The following is a 17,822-nucleotide window of genomic DNA, read 5'->3' on the forward strand; positions in this document are numbered from 1 at the left end:
AAATATTTAGTAGGTGCTGGGAATACAGAGGTGAAAAACTGATCCTTACAGTCATGGAGCTTATGTTACTGATTTTTTCATATAGGGATCTGAAAGTAACTATGAAGCTATTAAAGAAGGGGTTAACGTTCGGTATTTGGATTTGAAGCAAAACTGGTAAGTAATTAGTTTGTCACCAAGAACATAGGTAGTTATTTGGAAAAATAATGTTTATTGTAAAGTGATGAGCAGTCTTGCTATCTGTTTTTTACTGCTAATCTCATCATACTCTCATACCTAAGTGGTTTAGTGTCCTTTTCTAGAGATGCTGTTTCTTTCTGAGAAACAGGCAGTTTTCAGCCTTTGGCTGTATATTTTTATATTAGCTGTCTGCCCTAGTTTGAGACCAATCTTTCCTGCTGTCATGGCTGGAGCTTCTCTTACTTCATGCAAAGAGCCGTCCTCCCTGCTGCTGTCATTCTTTTCTGAGCGGAGATTCCAGGCATACCGTTGCAGCCATTTTGCTTTAGTAAGCCTATGTTTGTGGCTATATTAAAGAAAGGAAGGTGAGGTGAGATCTTGTCTTGGCAGTACAAGTAAGAACTCAGGGTTTATACTCAGTGAATTTCCTCTTAAAGACAAGAGGAGACAATGCTTTAAGTCGTGCTTAAGACCCTAGGTTAGTCTGTTAAAGCTGAGCTTTATCGCTGTGTTGTAGTTGTGTTAGCTTTATTAGCTGTCTTACAATTTACTTCTAATACCAAAGATTGTATGGAACTTAAAAACCAGTTGTAACATGGCTTCCATGAGAAAGTTCATAATGAGTGCATTATGGGTACTTGATTTGTAATTCTTCAAAACACAACTTACCAGAAGTTAAGGGCAATTTTTAATGTGTTTTAGAGTAATTTAGTTCAGTAGAACAAATTCTACTTGTTTTTTGGAAGGATATTGAAATTCTGTAAAATTTTTCTGAGGCTCTTGAGAATGTCAGATCTTTTTTTTATACTAGAAACCTCATTTGAACTATCAAAGAGGTAGAAATAATAGTATCTATTTAATTTCCATAAATAGTTTAATTACATATAGTTTATGTGTTTTCATGTATCTCTACCAGACTTTCAGAAGTTTAGAACTGCTGCTGGGACACACAGCCCATGTGGGCGTGTGATGCAGACATTTTTTTAACATAGTTTTCAGAATGGAGAAGTAGACTGAAAACAGGAAGAGAAGCATGCTTAGGAATTGCTGTATTGGATCAGAGCCCAGGCTCCTCTCCCCTATTGTCATGCTTAACAAGATGCTTTGGGGCTTTCAAGACACAGCTCTCAGTTCTCCTTCTGGACCCTTTGGTGATCCATACAGTGTGTCCATGTCTGCATACATTTTTTCTATTTAAGAATAGTGTTCATATTCCTAATGCTCATTGGTGCTCCTTGCTGCTCCTTAATCTACTGCTCGTTTTAGCCAGGTTTGCAACCTAAGCATGTATTTTTAATGAATAGGCTTATAAGTTCTTTTATTAGATTATTATTGATATGGAACTCAGCCTCATTTTTGGTGTGAGTTTGTGTTTTTTTTTTTTGTTTTGTTTTTAAGATTTTATTTATTTATTCATGAGAGAGAGAGAGAGGCAGAGACACAGGCAGAAGGAGAAGCAGGCTACATGCAGGGAGCCCGACGTGGGACTCAGTCCCGGGAGTCCAGGATCAGACTCTGGGCTGAAGGCAGGTGCTAAACCGCTGAGCCACGCGGGCTGCCCTGGATATTTTTAAGTCTTAAATGTAGTATCTTGTGTATATTCACATAAAAATTTGTTAAATTTTTACTGGTCTGCAAAATTTAGATTATCTGTGTGTCTTCTGTGCTACCTAAAAGTGCATCATGTTTTTTTCAAACGTGAAGATGTTTTTTAAAGATATCAAATACAACTGGTCTAACACCAGTCTCTAAGGAATTCTATTTGTTAGACATATCTCTGTGATTTGGTGAGCACCTTTCATCACCCAGTGATAGTCTTTAGAGTAGCTTCAATATAGAACCTTACCATAGGTCTAACCAACTATACCTCACTCCTTGGTACATTCAAGACCACATTCTCTGGGGCCTCACTTGGTTCCTTTTTTTGCTTTGTTTTGTTTGTTTGTTTTTGGCTACACTATTTATAATTGGAAGTTTGTATCTACTAATTCCCCTTATCTGTTTTGCCCATTCCCTCAACGATCTCCTTTCTCACAACCGAGAGTCCTTAATTTTTCTGTTTGTTCATTTGTTTTTAAAATTCCACATATAGGGGAAGCTTATGGTACTTGTCTTTCTGTGTCTGACCTATTTCACTTAACAGAATATCTTCTAGTTCCATCTATGTTGTCACAAATGGCAAGATCTCACTCTTTTTTATGACTAATATTCCACTATGCATGTGTGTATGTGTGTATATATGTACTACATACATTGATACTTAGATATATATATATATACCCATATACACACACATCTTATTTATCCATTCATTTGTTGATGGGCTTTGGAGTTGCTTCCATGTCTCAGCTGTTGTAAACAATGCTCCAATAAACATAGGGGTGCATGTATATTTTCAATTTAGTGTTTTTGTTTTCTTTGGATAAATCCCCAGTGGTGGAATTATTGGATCATATGGTTTTTTAATTTTTCAAGAAACCTCCATACTGTTTTCCACAATGGCTTCACCAGTTTGCATTCCCACCAATAGAGTGTGAGGACTCCTTTTTTTTCTCCACATCTTCACCAATACTTGTTAATTCTTGTTTTTTATAGCCATTCTAATAAGTATAAGATGCTATCTCATTGTGGTTTTGATTTGCATTTTCCTGATGATTAGTGATGTTGTGCATCTTTTCATGTGTTTGGTGGCCATCTGTATGTCTTCTTTAGAAAACTGTTCAGGGCCTCTGCCCAAAAAATTGGGTTTTTTGGGTGTTGAATTGTTAAGTTCTTTATATATTTTAGATATTAACCCCTTATCAGATACGTCATTTGCGAAATTCCATTCAGCAGGTTGCCTTTTGTTTTGTTGATAGTTTCCTTTGCTGTGCAAAATCTTTTTATTTTGGTGTAGCCCTAATAGTTTGATGTTGCTTTTTTTCCTTGCCTGAGGAGACATATTCATAAATATGTTGTTAAGGCTGATGTCCAAGGGATTACTGCCTGTGTTTTCTTTTAGGAGTTTTATAGTTTCAGGTCTCAGCATTTAGGTCTTTAATCCATTAATTCCTTTTTACATATGACTTCTATGTCCTGTATTAGCTCTTTAGGTCACTGCCAGTATGTTACAAATTTGGGCCAATATTTTTGGATTCCTTTCAAGAGTCCAAGTAGAAGTGATAAGGGTTCAGGGGCTGGGTGAGGAGAACGGTGGAAAAAGAAATGAAAGCCATGTTAGGATCGCTTGATTTGGAGTGATATCAATTAGTCATCAGCTTGTTTTTTTGTTTTGGGGGCTTTTTTTTTTTGGCTTCTTATTTTTAGTTGTCAATAGAGGGCGCTTCATCCCTGTTAATATTTCTGAGACTTGCATGAAAGTTGCTAATAATAAATGCTACTGAATGTTTTGGAGGGGTTGAGATTAGAGACTATTCTTTGTTGAGGGCAACAATTTTGATAGACTTGAGAGGAACATACAAGCTTTAAGATAGGAAAAGGTTTGTTTTCATATTGAAATTTCTGTAACTAGTTGTTAAAATTAAAACCAAAATGATGTTCCTCCTAACCAGAGTAAGCTTTATTTTTTTTTCTTTTTTTTAATTTTTTTTTTTTTTCTTTTTCAGAGTAAGCTTTAAAGAACAAATTAGGCAAGGGTTTGGCAGCCTTTTTTGTGAAGGGCCCCAAACTGACTATTTTAGGCTTTGGGGGCCATGTAGTCTTCTAGGCTATCAATGATAGATAGCATGAACTATTCTATCAACAGTAGCATGAAAGCATCTATGGACAATATAGAAATGAGTGGGCATAGCTGTATTCCAGTAAAGCTTCATTTATAAAAATTCACTTGGGCACAATTAGCTCTGAGGGTTCTGTTTTACCAGTCCTGCATTTGATTTGTTGATCTTTTTTTTTCTTTTTCAAGATTTTATTTATTTATTAGAGAGAGAGAGAGAGAGATAGAGCAAGCACAAGCAGGGGAAGTGACAGAGGGAAAAGAAGGTTCTCCACTGACTGGGGAGCCAGACCTGAAGCTCAATCCTAAAACCCCTGGGATCGTGACCCAAACCAAGGTGCCCCTGTTGATCTTTTTTTAAGTCAGATTTATTGAACTGTGCTTTACGGACAGTAAAATTCACCTGTTTTAGTGTATAGTTTAATGAGTTTTGACCAATGCAGACTCAGTCATTTGTAAGATCTAGTCAGTATATGGAATAGTCCATCACCTCCAAAATTCCTTCGTGCCTCTTTGTAATCAATTCCTCCTTCACCTTCAACCCCTGGCAACTATTAATGTATTTTCAGTCCCTGTAGTTTTGCCTTTTTCAGAATGCCCTATAAATGAGATCATAAAGTTTAAAGCCTTTTGAGACTAACTTCTTTCACTTGGCATAATGTATTTGATACTCATTCAGTGGTTTCTTTTTACTGCTAAGTAGTGGCACACTGTAGAATTACCAGGGTTTGGGGCAGCTGGATGACTCTTGATTTCAGCTCAGGTCATGATCTCAGGGTCGTGAGATTGGAGTCTGCTTGGGATTCATTCTTTCCCTCTGCCCCTCCTACTCATAGTCTCTCACAAATAAATAAAATATTTTTAAAAAGATTACCAGGGTCATCTATTCAGCAGTTGAAGGATATTGGGCTTCCATTTTCAGGCAATTATGAATAAAGCCACTATAACCATTTGCACACAGGTTTTTGTGTGAACATAAGTTTTTACTTTTTTGGGGTAAATATCTAGGAGTAGGATTGCTAGGTCTTCTGGTTAGTCCACATTTTAATTATATAAGAAACTGACAAGCTGACTTCCAAAGAGGCTATAGATCTTTCTCTTTTATTGATTAGTGATGGGCTCCTGATCTTGGCAGCTGCATGGCACCCAGCAGACAATCCGTGTCTCATTTATTACTCTCTGATAACAGTAGAAGATAATGGCCACCAAATGTCAGATGCAGTAACTGTAGAAGTCACTCAGTATAATCCACCTTTTCAGGTAAGATTTCTGTCTGCAGATTAAATTAGGAATGACAGTAATGTAACAAGTTGTTTGTCTGAACCATTGCAGGGTCAGGTTCTTTTGAGAGATTGACCTGCAGGGCTTGGAAATATTTTTAAACAGCTAGTTTTTAGGCATTGCATTTTGTTTGTCATCTTAGACTTGTTCCTTTGCACAACCTTAGCTAAAAAGAAATGAGAGTGGAAGCAGCTGACCGTAAGCAGTTGTTTAATATTGTAAATATTCTTGAATGATGATGATGTTCATAAGGAAAAGCCTTAGCTGTAAATTCATTTCATTTAGCCTTAAGAAGTATAGTATCTAAAAAAAAAAAAAAGTATAGTATCTAATTTTGTTAAGTCTTTATTTTTAGTATGACTCTAACTAAATACTGTAAGGAAATCGCTTATTTTGTCCTTTTATTTCAAATAAACCTTATTATGCAAGAAAAACATGCTCAGTGTTAAGATTTTTCAGGCAATGCAGAAGAGGTATAAAGAAAACAGTTTCAGAATAAAAAAAATCATGGAATACTACTTTTAATGTTTCATTTATAAAATTACTTCTTTAATAATAAACAGTATATAGGGATCCCTGGGTGGCGCAGCAGTTTGGCGCCTGCCTTTGGCCCAGGGCGCGATCCTGGAGACCTGGGATCGAATCCCACGTCGGGCTCCCGGTGCATGGAGCCTGCTTCTCCCTCTGCCTGTGTCTCTGCCTCTCTCTCTCTCTCTCTCTCTGTGTGACTATCATAAATTAAAAAAATAAAATATTAAAAAAAATAAAAATAAACAGTATATATTTTTAGCATTTGCTGATCTCATTTAATTAGGTCATATTTCTTTCGGTTTCTGTTTTTATATATGAACAAATTAACTCAATTTTCTTGTGCTCGATAGCTTCACAGTGAAGTAGGAACCAAAATGTTTACCAAGAATCGCTTACAAAGTATTTGCCAATTTTAAATCAATAATATAGTAAACTAATCTTTTAATTTCTCACATTTGTTAGAGACTTTTAGTTAAAATTTCATCACCATGGAATTTTCAAAATTTGTTGATTTACAACTTGACAAATTGTTTCTCCAATTGATGTTTATAAACTTACTCTGTGTCATATTTTGTAAATCATCCCAAGGGTAGTGTTTAGGTTTTGACAAGGACAACCTGAATTATTTTATCATTTTCATGAGATAGTATATAAAAATGTAAATTTACAAAATTATACAAGTATTTTTAATTCTCATTAATGTAACCTTTAATTTTCAGTCTGAAGACTTGATTATGTGTCGGTTGATGGTTCCAAACTTTTCAAATCAGACTGCATATCTGTATACTGAAAGTGCAGTCTACGTGTGCTCCACAGGAACTGGGAAGTTTTCTCTTCCTCGGGAGAAAATTGTCTTTAATACACAAGGTACAGTATCAGTTTTAGAAAGGATGATTAATGATTAATCATAATTAGTCATTCTTAGCAGTTTTTATTCTCTTTCATTCCATAAGTGTTGTTTTAAGCATGATACCTCTAAATGTTATTGAGACATTCAGTACTATAGCAATAGTTGCTGGAAGTTACAAACCGTACTGAAAAACTGAAAGGGTAGTAAAATTCCCAAACTGTTATGTTTGTGGGCAAAAACATAGTAATGTTTTCCCCCAGAAGAGGTCAAGAAGCAGAGAACTGACATTTAAAGAAGTAATTGTTGATTCCTAATTAGACTAACTTATTACTCTGAGCTGATGGTCTTTAAGTTTGTTCAGACTCCTAGTTAAGAAGAATCCCAGGTGCCAGACTCATGCAAGGGGGCCAGAATGGAGGCACAGGACAGGGGGAGCCATCCAGGAGTGGAAAAAAAGCCAACCAGGCAGTCTAATCAGGATTTTTATCTTAAAGAGATTGGGGAGAGGGGAAAATCCAAGTAAGGCATGGATTTTGAATGGAACCTAGATTTTTCTAGTTTTAACACAAGAGCCTAGACTTTGGGTATTGAGATTGTTATCAAGGCATTGAGCAACCTGAGACTTTTTCCCTTCTCCATTGGCCTATTTAATAAGTAAAGAAAGACAGAGGGCAAGAAGACTCCCTTGAATTGGAAAAAGCTGTCATCTGAGTTTTGCAGAATGAATAATTTTATTTTTTGGCTGATTATACTTACCGCTATCTTGCAAGGCTAGTTTTCAATTGTCCCCAAAATGAAAGACACAGAGCTTGTTTTTTCAAATAACAACAGGTTCCTGACATTTGATCTAAAATTAAAAAGCTGAGTTCAAAGTAGGAAGAATATTGTAAAGGGAAAAAAAGTTTTTAATATATCAAGATGATTTTTTAGAAAGAATTTTATTTGTTATGTATGTCTGTATATTTTCCTTTTAGGAGATAGTATTTTAGGAGCTGGTTCCTGCGGTGGTTTTCCTATCCTTTTTTCTAGAAACAGTGGATTGGTGTCTATTACTTCAAGGGAAGGTGTGTCCATATTAGCAGAAGACCTTGAAGATTCTCTAGCATCTTCAGTTGCTGGACCCAGCAATGAGGTAATTTGGTTCCATAAGATTTTAAGATTTTTATCAGAGTATTTCCCACAGATGTTTTAGTTTAACAGTTTTAAAAGAGTTGTGATGAAAAAATAATTCCCTCATCTCCTCTGTCCTCTTTTCCAGTAGCAACTCCTTTTAAGTCATTTAGCTCTATTTGTCTCCATATTTCTAAATAATATCATATGTTGCTATCCCTTAATTCATCAGCTTTAGACATTTGTTGATATCCTATTACAGGATAAGGATTTAGGGTAATCTGTAGTCCTGCCTCTGCGTTTATCATCCCAGTATAAATTTTTTCCCTTTAATAACAATGTGAATATTACTTATAGTTCACTGAATCAAGTAGTGTGCTGATTACATGTCCTTCATTATTCACCTTTATGTGATTCTCGGAGTGTTTAATGGACCAATTTTATATTTCCTTTCACTTTTCTTTAATATATGGCCCATCTTCTCATGGCCTCCAGGAGCTCTTTAAATGCCTGACAATATGGTTTTCCTCACAGTCAAATCTTTAGAAACTGCATCTACTGGCATCTTCGAAACTTCCTTTTCATTATCCACAAATCCTTGCCAGGACTTGTGTCTGCATCACACACCCTGGTTTGCCTGTCTCCTGTCTGCTCTGTAATCTTTCATTCCTTCTTCTGGTTTCCATCTTTATGTGTTGTAGTTGGAATCACAGATGTTCAGGTGGTTGCGCTTCTGGCTATTTTGGGATGATTTTGACAGAGTGGAATAAAAACCATCAATTTTTTTTCTTCATCTAGAATTATGAAATACCCTGATCTGGGTATTTGTATCATTTACAAGAGACTAAAAATACCACTTGAGGTCATTTCCATTTGAATACAATATGAAATATATAGACTATTTTTAGAGTTCAAAATTAAAATAACTTGGTAGTTTCAACAGAAGGTAACAATTTTTTTTTTACTTTTATTCATTTGTAGTCATGTGGTTTTTATAATACTGCTTATGTTCTGAAGCTTAGAATATTCTTCTTTGAAATTTTTCTAAATCTGTTTAAGCTTGAAATCAACCATTTTCCTTAGTAATATCCATTGCAATGAATTGTGTAAGAGCAAACCAATAAAAAGTTGTGTGGCTAATGATGAAACCCCCAGATAGTTTTATTTACAATATAATTCCTAAATTATATGTGCCTTTTTTTTAAACTGTATGTCAATCCATATTTTTAATTTATTTTTATTTTTAATTCCAGTGTAGTTAACATAGTGTTATCCTAGTTTCAGATGTATAATACAGTGATTCAGTAATTGTATACATTACTTAGTGCTCATTATGATAAATATACTCTTAATCCCCATCACCTATTTCACCCATTCCTTACCCCACCCTCCCCTTTGGTGACCACTAGTTTGTGAAATAAACAAATAAAATAGGAGTCTGGTTTTTACTTTGTCTCTGTTTTTTCTTTATTTATTTGGTTTCCTAAATTCCACATATGAGTGAAATCATATGGTATTTATCTTTCTCTGACTTATTTCACTTAGTCTTATAGTCTCTAGATTTATCCATGTTGTGGCAAATGACAAATTTTCATTCATTTTTATGGCTGAGTAATATTCCATTTTATGTATGTACCACATCTTCTTTTTTTTTTTTTTATGATAGTCAGAGAGAGAGAGAGAGAGAGAGAGAGAGAGAGAGAGAGAGACATAGGCAGAGGGAGAAGCAGGCTCCATGCACCGGGAGCCTGATGTGGGATTTGATCCCGGGTCTCCCGGATCGTACCCTGGGCCAAAGGCAGGCGCTAAACCGCTGCGCCACCCAGGGATCCTGTACCACATCTTCTTTATCCATTCATCCACTGATGGATACTTGGACTGCTTCCATAATCTGACTGTTGTAAATAATGCTGCAATAAACATAGGGTTTCATATATATTTTTTGAATTAGTGTTTTTGTATTCTTTGGGTAACTACCCAGTAGTGGAATTACTGGGTCATATGATAGTTCTGTTTTAATTTTTTGAGCAATTCCTATACTGGCTTTTTAAAAAAAGATATTTATTTATATTTATATTTATATATTTATATATTTATATATTTATATATTTATATATTTATATATTTATATATTTATATATTTATATTTATTTAGGCGGAGGGAGAAGCAGGTTCTCTGCAAGGAGCCTGATATGGGACTCAATCCTGGGGTCATGCCCTGAACCAAAGGCAGACGCTCATCTGCTGAGCTACCCAGGCATCTCTCCATACGGTTTTCCAGTGGCTGCATGAGTTTGCATTCCCATCAGTAGTGTGCAACAGTTCCTCTTTTTCCACATCACCAGTGCTTAGTATTTCTTGTGTTTCTGACTTTATTCATTCTGATAGGTGTGAGGTGATATCTCATTGTGGTTTTGATTTGCATTTCCCTGATGAAGAATGATTTTGAGCTTTTTTTCATGTGTCAGCCATATGGATGTCTTCTTTGGAGAAATGTCTGTTCATGTCTTCTGCCTGTTTTTTAATTGGGTTGTTTTTGGGTGTTGAGTTGTATTAGTTATGTTTTTTTTAAAGATTTTATTATTTAATCATGAGAGACAGAGAGGCAGAGACATAGGCAGAGGGAGAAGCAGGCTCCATGCAGGGAGCCGGATGTGGGACTCAGTCCCGGGACCTCAGGATCACGCCCTGGGCCAAAGGCACACACTCAACTGCTGAGCCTCTCAGACGTCCCTATCAGTTCTTTATATATTTTATATACTAACCATTTATCGGTTATTTGCAAATATCTTCTTCCATTTATTAGGTTGTCCTTTAGCTTTTTTTTTTTATTGTGCATAAGCTTTTTTTTTTTTTTTTTTAAGATTTTATTTATTTATTCATGAGAGAGAGAGAGAGGCAGAGCACAGGCAGAGGGAGAAGCAGGTTCCATGCAGGGAGCCTGACGTGGGACTCAATCCCAGGTCTCCAGGATCAGGCCCTGGACTGAAGGCGGCTGAGCCACCTGGGCTGCCCTGTGCATAAGCTTTTTATTTTGATGTGGTTCTACTAGTTGATTTTTTCTTTAGTGTCCTTGGCTTTAGGAAACATATCTAGAAAAATGCTGCGTCCAGTGTCAGAGAAATTACTGCCTGTGCTCTCTTCTAGGATTTTTATGGTTTTAGGTCTCAAATTTAGTTCCTTAATCACATTTTGAGTATATTTTTGTGTATAGTATAGGAAAGTGGTCCAGTTTCATTTTTTTGCATGTAATTATCTAGTTTTCCTGACACTGTTGAAGAGATGATCTTTTTCCCACTGCATATTCTTGTCTCCTTTGTTGAAGATTAATTGATCATACATTTGTAGCTTTATTTATGGGCTCTCTAGTCCAATGATCTGTATGTCTGTTTTTGTGCCAGTACCATACTATTTTGATTACTACAGCTTTGTAGTATAACTTGATAATCTGGTATTGTGATACCTTCCCTAGTTTTTTATTTTTCAGGATTGCTTTGATATGTATACCTTTTTGATAAGACTTTTTTTTTTTTAAGATTTTATTTATTAGCGCACACAAGCAGGGGGAAGGGAGCAGCAGAGGGAGAGGGAGCAGCAGGCTCCCTATAGAGGTTTAATCCCAGGACCCCAAGATCATGACGTGAGCCGAAAGCAGATGCTTAACTGACTGAGCCACCCAGGCACACCCCTTGATAAGACTTTAGTTGATCATTTGGTCCATTTTATTTTGTTCCAATAAATATTTAAGTATATAAAGTGGTAGTATGAAGGACATGGTAAACAGCTTGTGTCTGTTTTGTTGTCATAGGTGGGTTTGATCCAGTTTTTAGTTCAATAATTCAGAATATTCTGATACCTTCACCTCTGAATTACAGTTTTTTTATTTGACAGAGTATGGTTTTTGAGGCTACTACAAAGAATGAAACCATAGCCCAGGAAGATAAAACCAAATTGTTAAAAGCTGCTTTTCTGCAATACTGCAGGTATGAAAAGTTTTTTAAATTATGGCTTAATTATGTCACATTTTCGTGACATGCTACTTATTTGTTGACTGTTGGGGGCAAGTAGGAGGAATGATGCCACTAAGGAGAAAATGTTTTTCTTAGCTTTAATGCTTTAACAAACTTATTCTAAACTTGGTAGCCATAAGAGGCTTTCAATTAGTCTAGGAAAAAACATGATATGACGTACCCTCCCACTTAATGGATAACTATATGCTGTTTAAAATGGTGATCCTGAAAGACATCTTGCAAGCATGTTTTATGTTTACTGTGAAGGCAAATTACTTGCATATGAAGGTCTATTGATGTTATAAAGAAATTAGACTTGGCTTATTCATTCGGTTATGTTGCATACAAAATCACCAGAGAACTAGTGGCTTATTTAGCATAACTCATGATTCTGTAGTCTGGCTGTTTGAGATTGGGCTCAGGTGGACACTTTATGGTTCCTATCTGGATTCACTCTCTGTGATCACCTGCCAGCCATGCCAGCTAGACTTGCATCCAGGCCCTGGCTGGTCATCTCTCTGCTCATATGCCCTGTCTTCATTCATCTAGCAAGCTACCCTAGTCTTGTTTATGTATCTCAGGGTTCCTGGAATGGCAAGAGAGTAAGCTTCAGTGTACAAGTGCTTTTTAAATCTCTCCTTGGGTCATATTTGCTGATATCCCATTGGCCAGAGTAAGTCACAGGGGTAAACCCCTAGCCACCCCACCCCCTATTGGGAGGGTGCTAATAAGGAGTGTGTATATGGGAAGGGAATGATTGTGCTGAGTTTGCTACAGTTGCTGACCTGTACTTCTGGTTTTAAGGTGAATTCAGTCATGTGTTTGTCCCAGTTATGTATTCTGCATATCATATGCCTTCCTTAAAACATAAGTTCACATTTGAATGAACACTAAGGAAAATTGAGATCTAGCCTTTGCCCTGCCCCTAAGTAGCTGTGTGAGACTTTAAACAGATTCCTTAACATTCCTTAACATTTCTTAACATTTGTTTCTTTATGAGGTGTTGAGTGGGTTGGCCATTGGGGTGGCCATTGAACTGTATGAAGGATCATTAGTTTATCTGGCAGATTTTTATTTTGAAGTTAAAAACCCAGAGTTAACTACCTCCATATTCCCTAGTTCTCAGTTTGTGATCCCATAGTCCCACGTAGTAGTATCTGGTGTGTAGGGGCTTACTCCCACAAAAGAGATAGTAAATAGTTAGACCCTACAGTGCTTTGACAGTTTTACAAATTTGTGCCATCATAATGATCTGCTGAGCTTAGTTCTTAGCCAGAAGAGGGCACCATTAGACAACTTCAGTCTTACTGCCAAGATTTGGATTAAAAGATTACGATTATGCCTTGCATACATTTGGTCTTTAACAATTTTGACAGATCTGTGGCATCTCAAAATTTAAATGATAATAATGCAAGTCACCATAGTCCTAGTATTAGTTTCCTGTGGCTGCTATAAGAAATCACTACAAACCGGGTGACTTAATAGAAATTTATTCTGTCACAGTTCTGGAGTCCAGAAGTGTTAGCAGGGCCATGCTCCCTCTGAAGGCTCTAGGGAAGAATGTTTGCTTGTTTTCCTCCTAGATTCTGGTGGTTGCTGGCAATCATCAACATTTCTTAGCTGGTACATAAATTACTCCAGTTATCTCCATAGTCACATGGGCTTCTTCCCCATGTATCTGCCTTTACATGTCGTAATAATGACACAGTCATTGGATTTAGAGCCCACCTAATCCACTATATCCTCATCATAACTGATTTTGTATGTGTGTGTGTGTGTGTGTGTGTGTGTATGCAAAAACCTTATTTCCAGATAAGTTATATTCTGAGGTTCTGGGTGGATGTGGATTTGGGAAGGGATGCTATTCAACGTATATAGTCATTTCTAAATGTCCTATAGGGGAAGATTTTGTTTGTTTGTTTGTTTATAGGGGAAGATTCTTAAGCAAGAAAAGGAATCACTAACCTGAAGTCCTCAGAGTATAGTAACCTTAGAAATAGGGTCATGGGTCTCTAGCACAGCCATATCTTCTTCAGCTTACCCTGTGTGGCATGGTTGAAGTACTATGAGGTTAACAAGTAACCACTTCTGGGGTGTTGTCGCCTATTAATAGTCTTAAAGAATTAGACTCTTCACAAATGGAATCATACTTTTATTTGTTTTTTTATTTTTATATTTTTTTAAGATTTTATTTATTCATTCATGAGAGACAGAGGGAGAGAGACAGGCAGAGGGAGAAGCAGGCCCCATGCAGGGAGCCCAATGTGGGACTCCATCCCAAGACTCCAGGTCCATGCCCTGGGCCAAAGGCAGGTGCTAAATTGCTGAGCCACCCAGGGATCCCCGGAATTGTACTTTTAAAGCAGTTTTGCAACTTCATCACTGTTGACATTTGAGGCCATCACAATTTTTTTATCCTGTGAATTGTAGAGTGTGTAGCAGACATAACTGGCCTCTTCCCACTTGATGCCAGTAGCATCCTCCCCCAACTTGTGACAACCAAAATTATCTTCAGACATTGCCAAATGCTCCCTGAGGGTTGAAATTGGTAGATAGCATTCAGAAGTATTCTGTGTTTAGTTTTTGCTAAGGTAATATTATAATTTTTATGGCATCTTTTCTTTGAAATTAATTTTTATATTATTTTGATTTTCATTTTATTGGCTCTATATAAATATAAGATCTTTGCTCATGAGAGTTTTAAGGAACTTACTCTGTTAATTTAAATTATTGGTTATCTTGCCATAGTCAACTGTATTCCTGTAACCCGTAGCATAATCAGGTTCCCAGCTTCAGCTTGGCCTTAACCACTTCTAGGCAGTTTTTCTGTGTTTATTTAGTTCCATCTCCTGTTCTACCAGGGGTCCATTTCAGTGCTTTTCTACCTCTCCTCCACCTGTCCCATTTCTCTGCCTCCTCTCCCGTACCTAGCAGACAAATCAGCCTCCTATGTCACAGAGATAATAGAAGCCAACTCCCTGGACTTACTACCTACAAACTTAGCTGCGCCTCAGCTACTTTTCCTCTTTCCCTCCCTATAAAATAGGAAGGGGTGTTCTTTCTAAGAAGAAGCTCTGTCTTTTGTTATTGTCTTAAAGATTCTATTTATATATTATATATTAATATATTATTTATATATAAACATATATTTGGGGGGGGGGTAGTGAAGGGGAGAGGCAGAGGGAGAAGAGAGAGAACCTCAAGCAGACTCCTGGCTGGGTGTAGAACCAACATGGGCCTCAGTCCACTGAGCCACCCAGGCACCCCTCTTTGTCTTTGTTTTGAATTTCATTTTGAAATTATGTTCTTTGTTACTTATCTTCTGTATCTTTGACCTCTTTTGTGCTGGCTTCTTCTCACCAGCCATTAATCATACTTAATGTGTCATTTAAAAAAAGACCAGGGGCAGGAGACGCCTGGGTGGCACAGTCAGTTAAGCATCTGACTTTTAGTTTCAGCTCAAGTCATGATCTCAGGGTTGTGAGATAGAGCTGCACATTGGGCTCCATGCTCAGTGGCACATCTGCTTGGGTTTCTCTCTCCCTCTGCTCCTCCACCCCTACCGCGATCTCTCTCTCTCTGTATCTCACACACACACACACACACACACACACACACCTTTTAAAAAAACAGCACCTGGGTGGCTCAGTCCTTTAAGTGTCTGATTCTTGATCTTAGCTCAGGTCTTGATCTTAGAGTCATGAGTTCAAGCTTCATGTTGGGTTTCAGCTGAGCGTGGAGCCTACTTAAAAAAAAAAAAAAGACCAATCTGACTTTTTGTGTTCCACTTTGAGCTACCACCCCTTTTGTTTGTTCCTGTTTATAACTAAACTGCCTGAAAACTAGTCTACCTAGTCTACCTTTGCTGTTGTCTATGATAATTTTTCTTTCTCCTTGCCTTTTTTTTTTCTCTTTCCTTGACTTCATTTGCCAAAGAAACCCAGATCTACCATACTCTAGGCCATTATATACAAATGAAGAATGTTCCAGAGCAATTGTACATTCACAGGCACCTCAGTTTGAACATACCCACAGCTTGTCTTCTCCAAGCTTATTTTCTTTTTTAGCCCCTTTTGCTACCACTGGTGTTCTACAAGTGTTCTACCATAATCCATTCAATTTCAGAGCAAAAACATACAGATCCGGCCAGTTGCCAATATTTACCTCAATTCTTTTTTTTTTTTAATGTAGGACTTTTTTTTAAGATTTTGTTTATTCATGAGAGACACACATGGGGGGCGGGGGGGGGAGAGGGAGAGAGAGAAGGAGAAGCAGGCTCCTCACAAGGAGCCTGATGCTGGACTCAATCCCTAAGCCCCAGGATCATGCTCTGAGCCAAAGGCAGACACTCAGCCACTGAGCCACCCAAGTATCCCCACCATTAACTTTTTAATAGTGAATTTTGAAAATGATTTGCCTCCTTTAATACTTTTATTTTCCAATTTTATTTCAGAAAAGATCTAGGTCATGCTCAAATGATGGTTGATGAGCTCTTTTCCTCCCACTCTGATATGGATTCTGATTGTGAATTAGACAAAGCTGTTACCCAAATCAGTGTGGACCTGGTGGATGACTACCCAGCCTCTGACCCACGGTGGGCCGAGTCTGTCCCTGAGGGTAAGAACTTCTACTTTTCATATTATGGAGTGATCTGTTTTGAGAATATTTTGGTTTTTTTATTAAAGCATGTCTCAAAGCATGTTTTTTAGGTGAAACAATTATAAATTTACTATTTTTTAAAAAGTTGTTACTTTATAGTAGATTTTGGAAAAGGCTCAACAGATCTGCATAATAAAAACTGAAGGAATAATGCAGCACATTCTGCTTATTCTGTCTGAAGGAGATTAATTAGCCCTACTTACCTTTCTCACCATCTTGTTTCTAAAAGGAAATTGGTGACATAAGTAAGCATATTAGCTCCCGAGATCCCTGGGTGGCGCAGCGGTTTGGCGCCTGCGTTTGGCCCAGGGCGCGATCCTGGAGACCCGGGATCGAATCCCACATTGGGCTCCCGGTGCATGGAGCCTGCTTCTCCCTCTGCCTATGTCTCTGCCTCTCTCTCTCTCTCTCTCTCTGTGACCGTCATAAATAAATAAAAATTAAAAAAAAAAAGCATATTAGCTCCCAAATTAAATGATACTTTTGGCATAATCCCTGTATTTGCCTAATAGAAATTATACATTTCCCTAAGAGCAGCAATGAGCAAATCTCAGTGTATAGAAATGGGCATATCATGTCTCTCTGCCCAGTGCTTTCCTTTTCGCCCTGGGTGACTATCCCTCTTACACTTCCACCACAGCATACCTGAGGGGCACTCAGGCATACCCAAATACCAACAACTGTCTCAAATGTCCATTTCTCTCCCAAATTTCCTACTTAGCAAGTTTGCTATGCCTCATTAGAAGGTTAATAAGGAAACATTAATGCTTACCTTTTTTCTTTGACTTTATTTTGAGCTGTCAAGCTCAGAAAGATATAAATGATTAATAATAACATGGCTTGTGTTTTGAATAAATAAAATATGAATTGTGTCGAACTCCCAAAATTTCCCTCTAAATTTTTTTTAACTCTTGGGTAATGTTACAAATAATTGCATTGAAAGGTTGGCAGTTCTTTTTGTATAAAGATAAAAAAATCTATATATTCATTTTAATAGCAGTAATTGTAAAGCCAGTATGTTATGTGTTTAAATTTTGTTACTTTGTTTCAACAGAAGCACCTGGGTTTAGCAATACATCACTGATTATTCTTCATCAGCTAGAAGACAAGATGAAAGCCCATTCTTTCCTTATGGACTTTATTCACCAAGTAAGTATCCTAGTTGCTGTGAACAGGGATGGCCAGGACACTTGGCTTTACTGTGTCTTTTGTTAGATCTCCCTAGGATAGTGGGAGATCCTCTTACTCTGAGGTGGTTTTTGGAGTGGGACATGACCAGTGAGTGTTTCCCATTTTCGTTGATGCCATAAAAATAGATATAACTCCAGCGTTGGTAGGGGAGGGGGAGCTATTCAAGTATAAAAACTGCATTGAAAACAGGATAAAAAGAAAAAAAATAGTGTATTTCTGCAGAAGTGTTTTTACTTCTAATATTCTGTGATATTCTATGTGTTTTACTTCTAATATTCTGTGATAACCTATGTGT

The 17,822-nt window shown here is 37.2% G+C and overlaps 1 protein-coding gene across 1 annotated transcript in view; it reads left to right on the forward strand.

The window, feature by feature from the left end:
- The window catches only part of NUP133 (nucleoporin 133), a 55,580-nt gene that overhangs the window by 12,342 nt on the left and 25,416 nt on the right, over positions 1–17,822 (forward strand). The window contains exons 8-14 of the mRNA XM_026008666.2: positions 86–156; positions 5,008–5,155; positions 6,427–6,574; positions 7,532–7,689; positions 11,559–11,650; positions 16,131–16,294; positions 17,391–17,485. Of these exons, the coding sequence (XP_025864451.1) occupies positions 86–156; positions 5,008–5,155; positions 6,427–6,574; positions 7,532–7,689; positions 11,559–11,650; positions 16,131–16,294; positions 17,391–17,485 (876 nt within the window). The remainder of the gene's footprint in view (positions 1–85; positions 157–5,007; positions 5,156–6,426; positions 6,575–7,531; positions 7,690–11,558; positions 11,651–16,130; positions 16,295–17,390; positions 17,486–17,822) is intronic.

This window comes from Vulpes vulpes, chromosome 4 (genome assembly GCF_048418805.1).
Source record: "Vulpes vulpes isolate BD-2025 chromosome 4, VulVul3, whole genome shotgun sequence".
Taxonomy (NCBI): Eukaryota; Metazoa; Chordata; class Mammalia; order Carnivora; family Canidae; genus Vulpes; species Vulpes vulpes.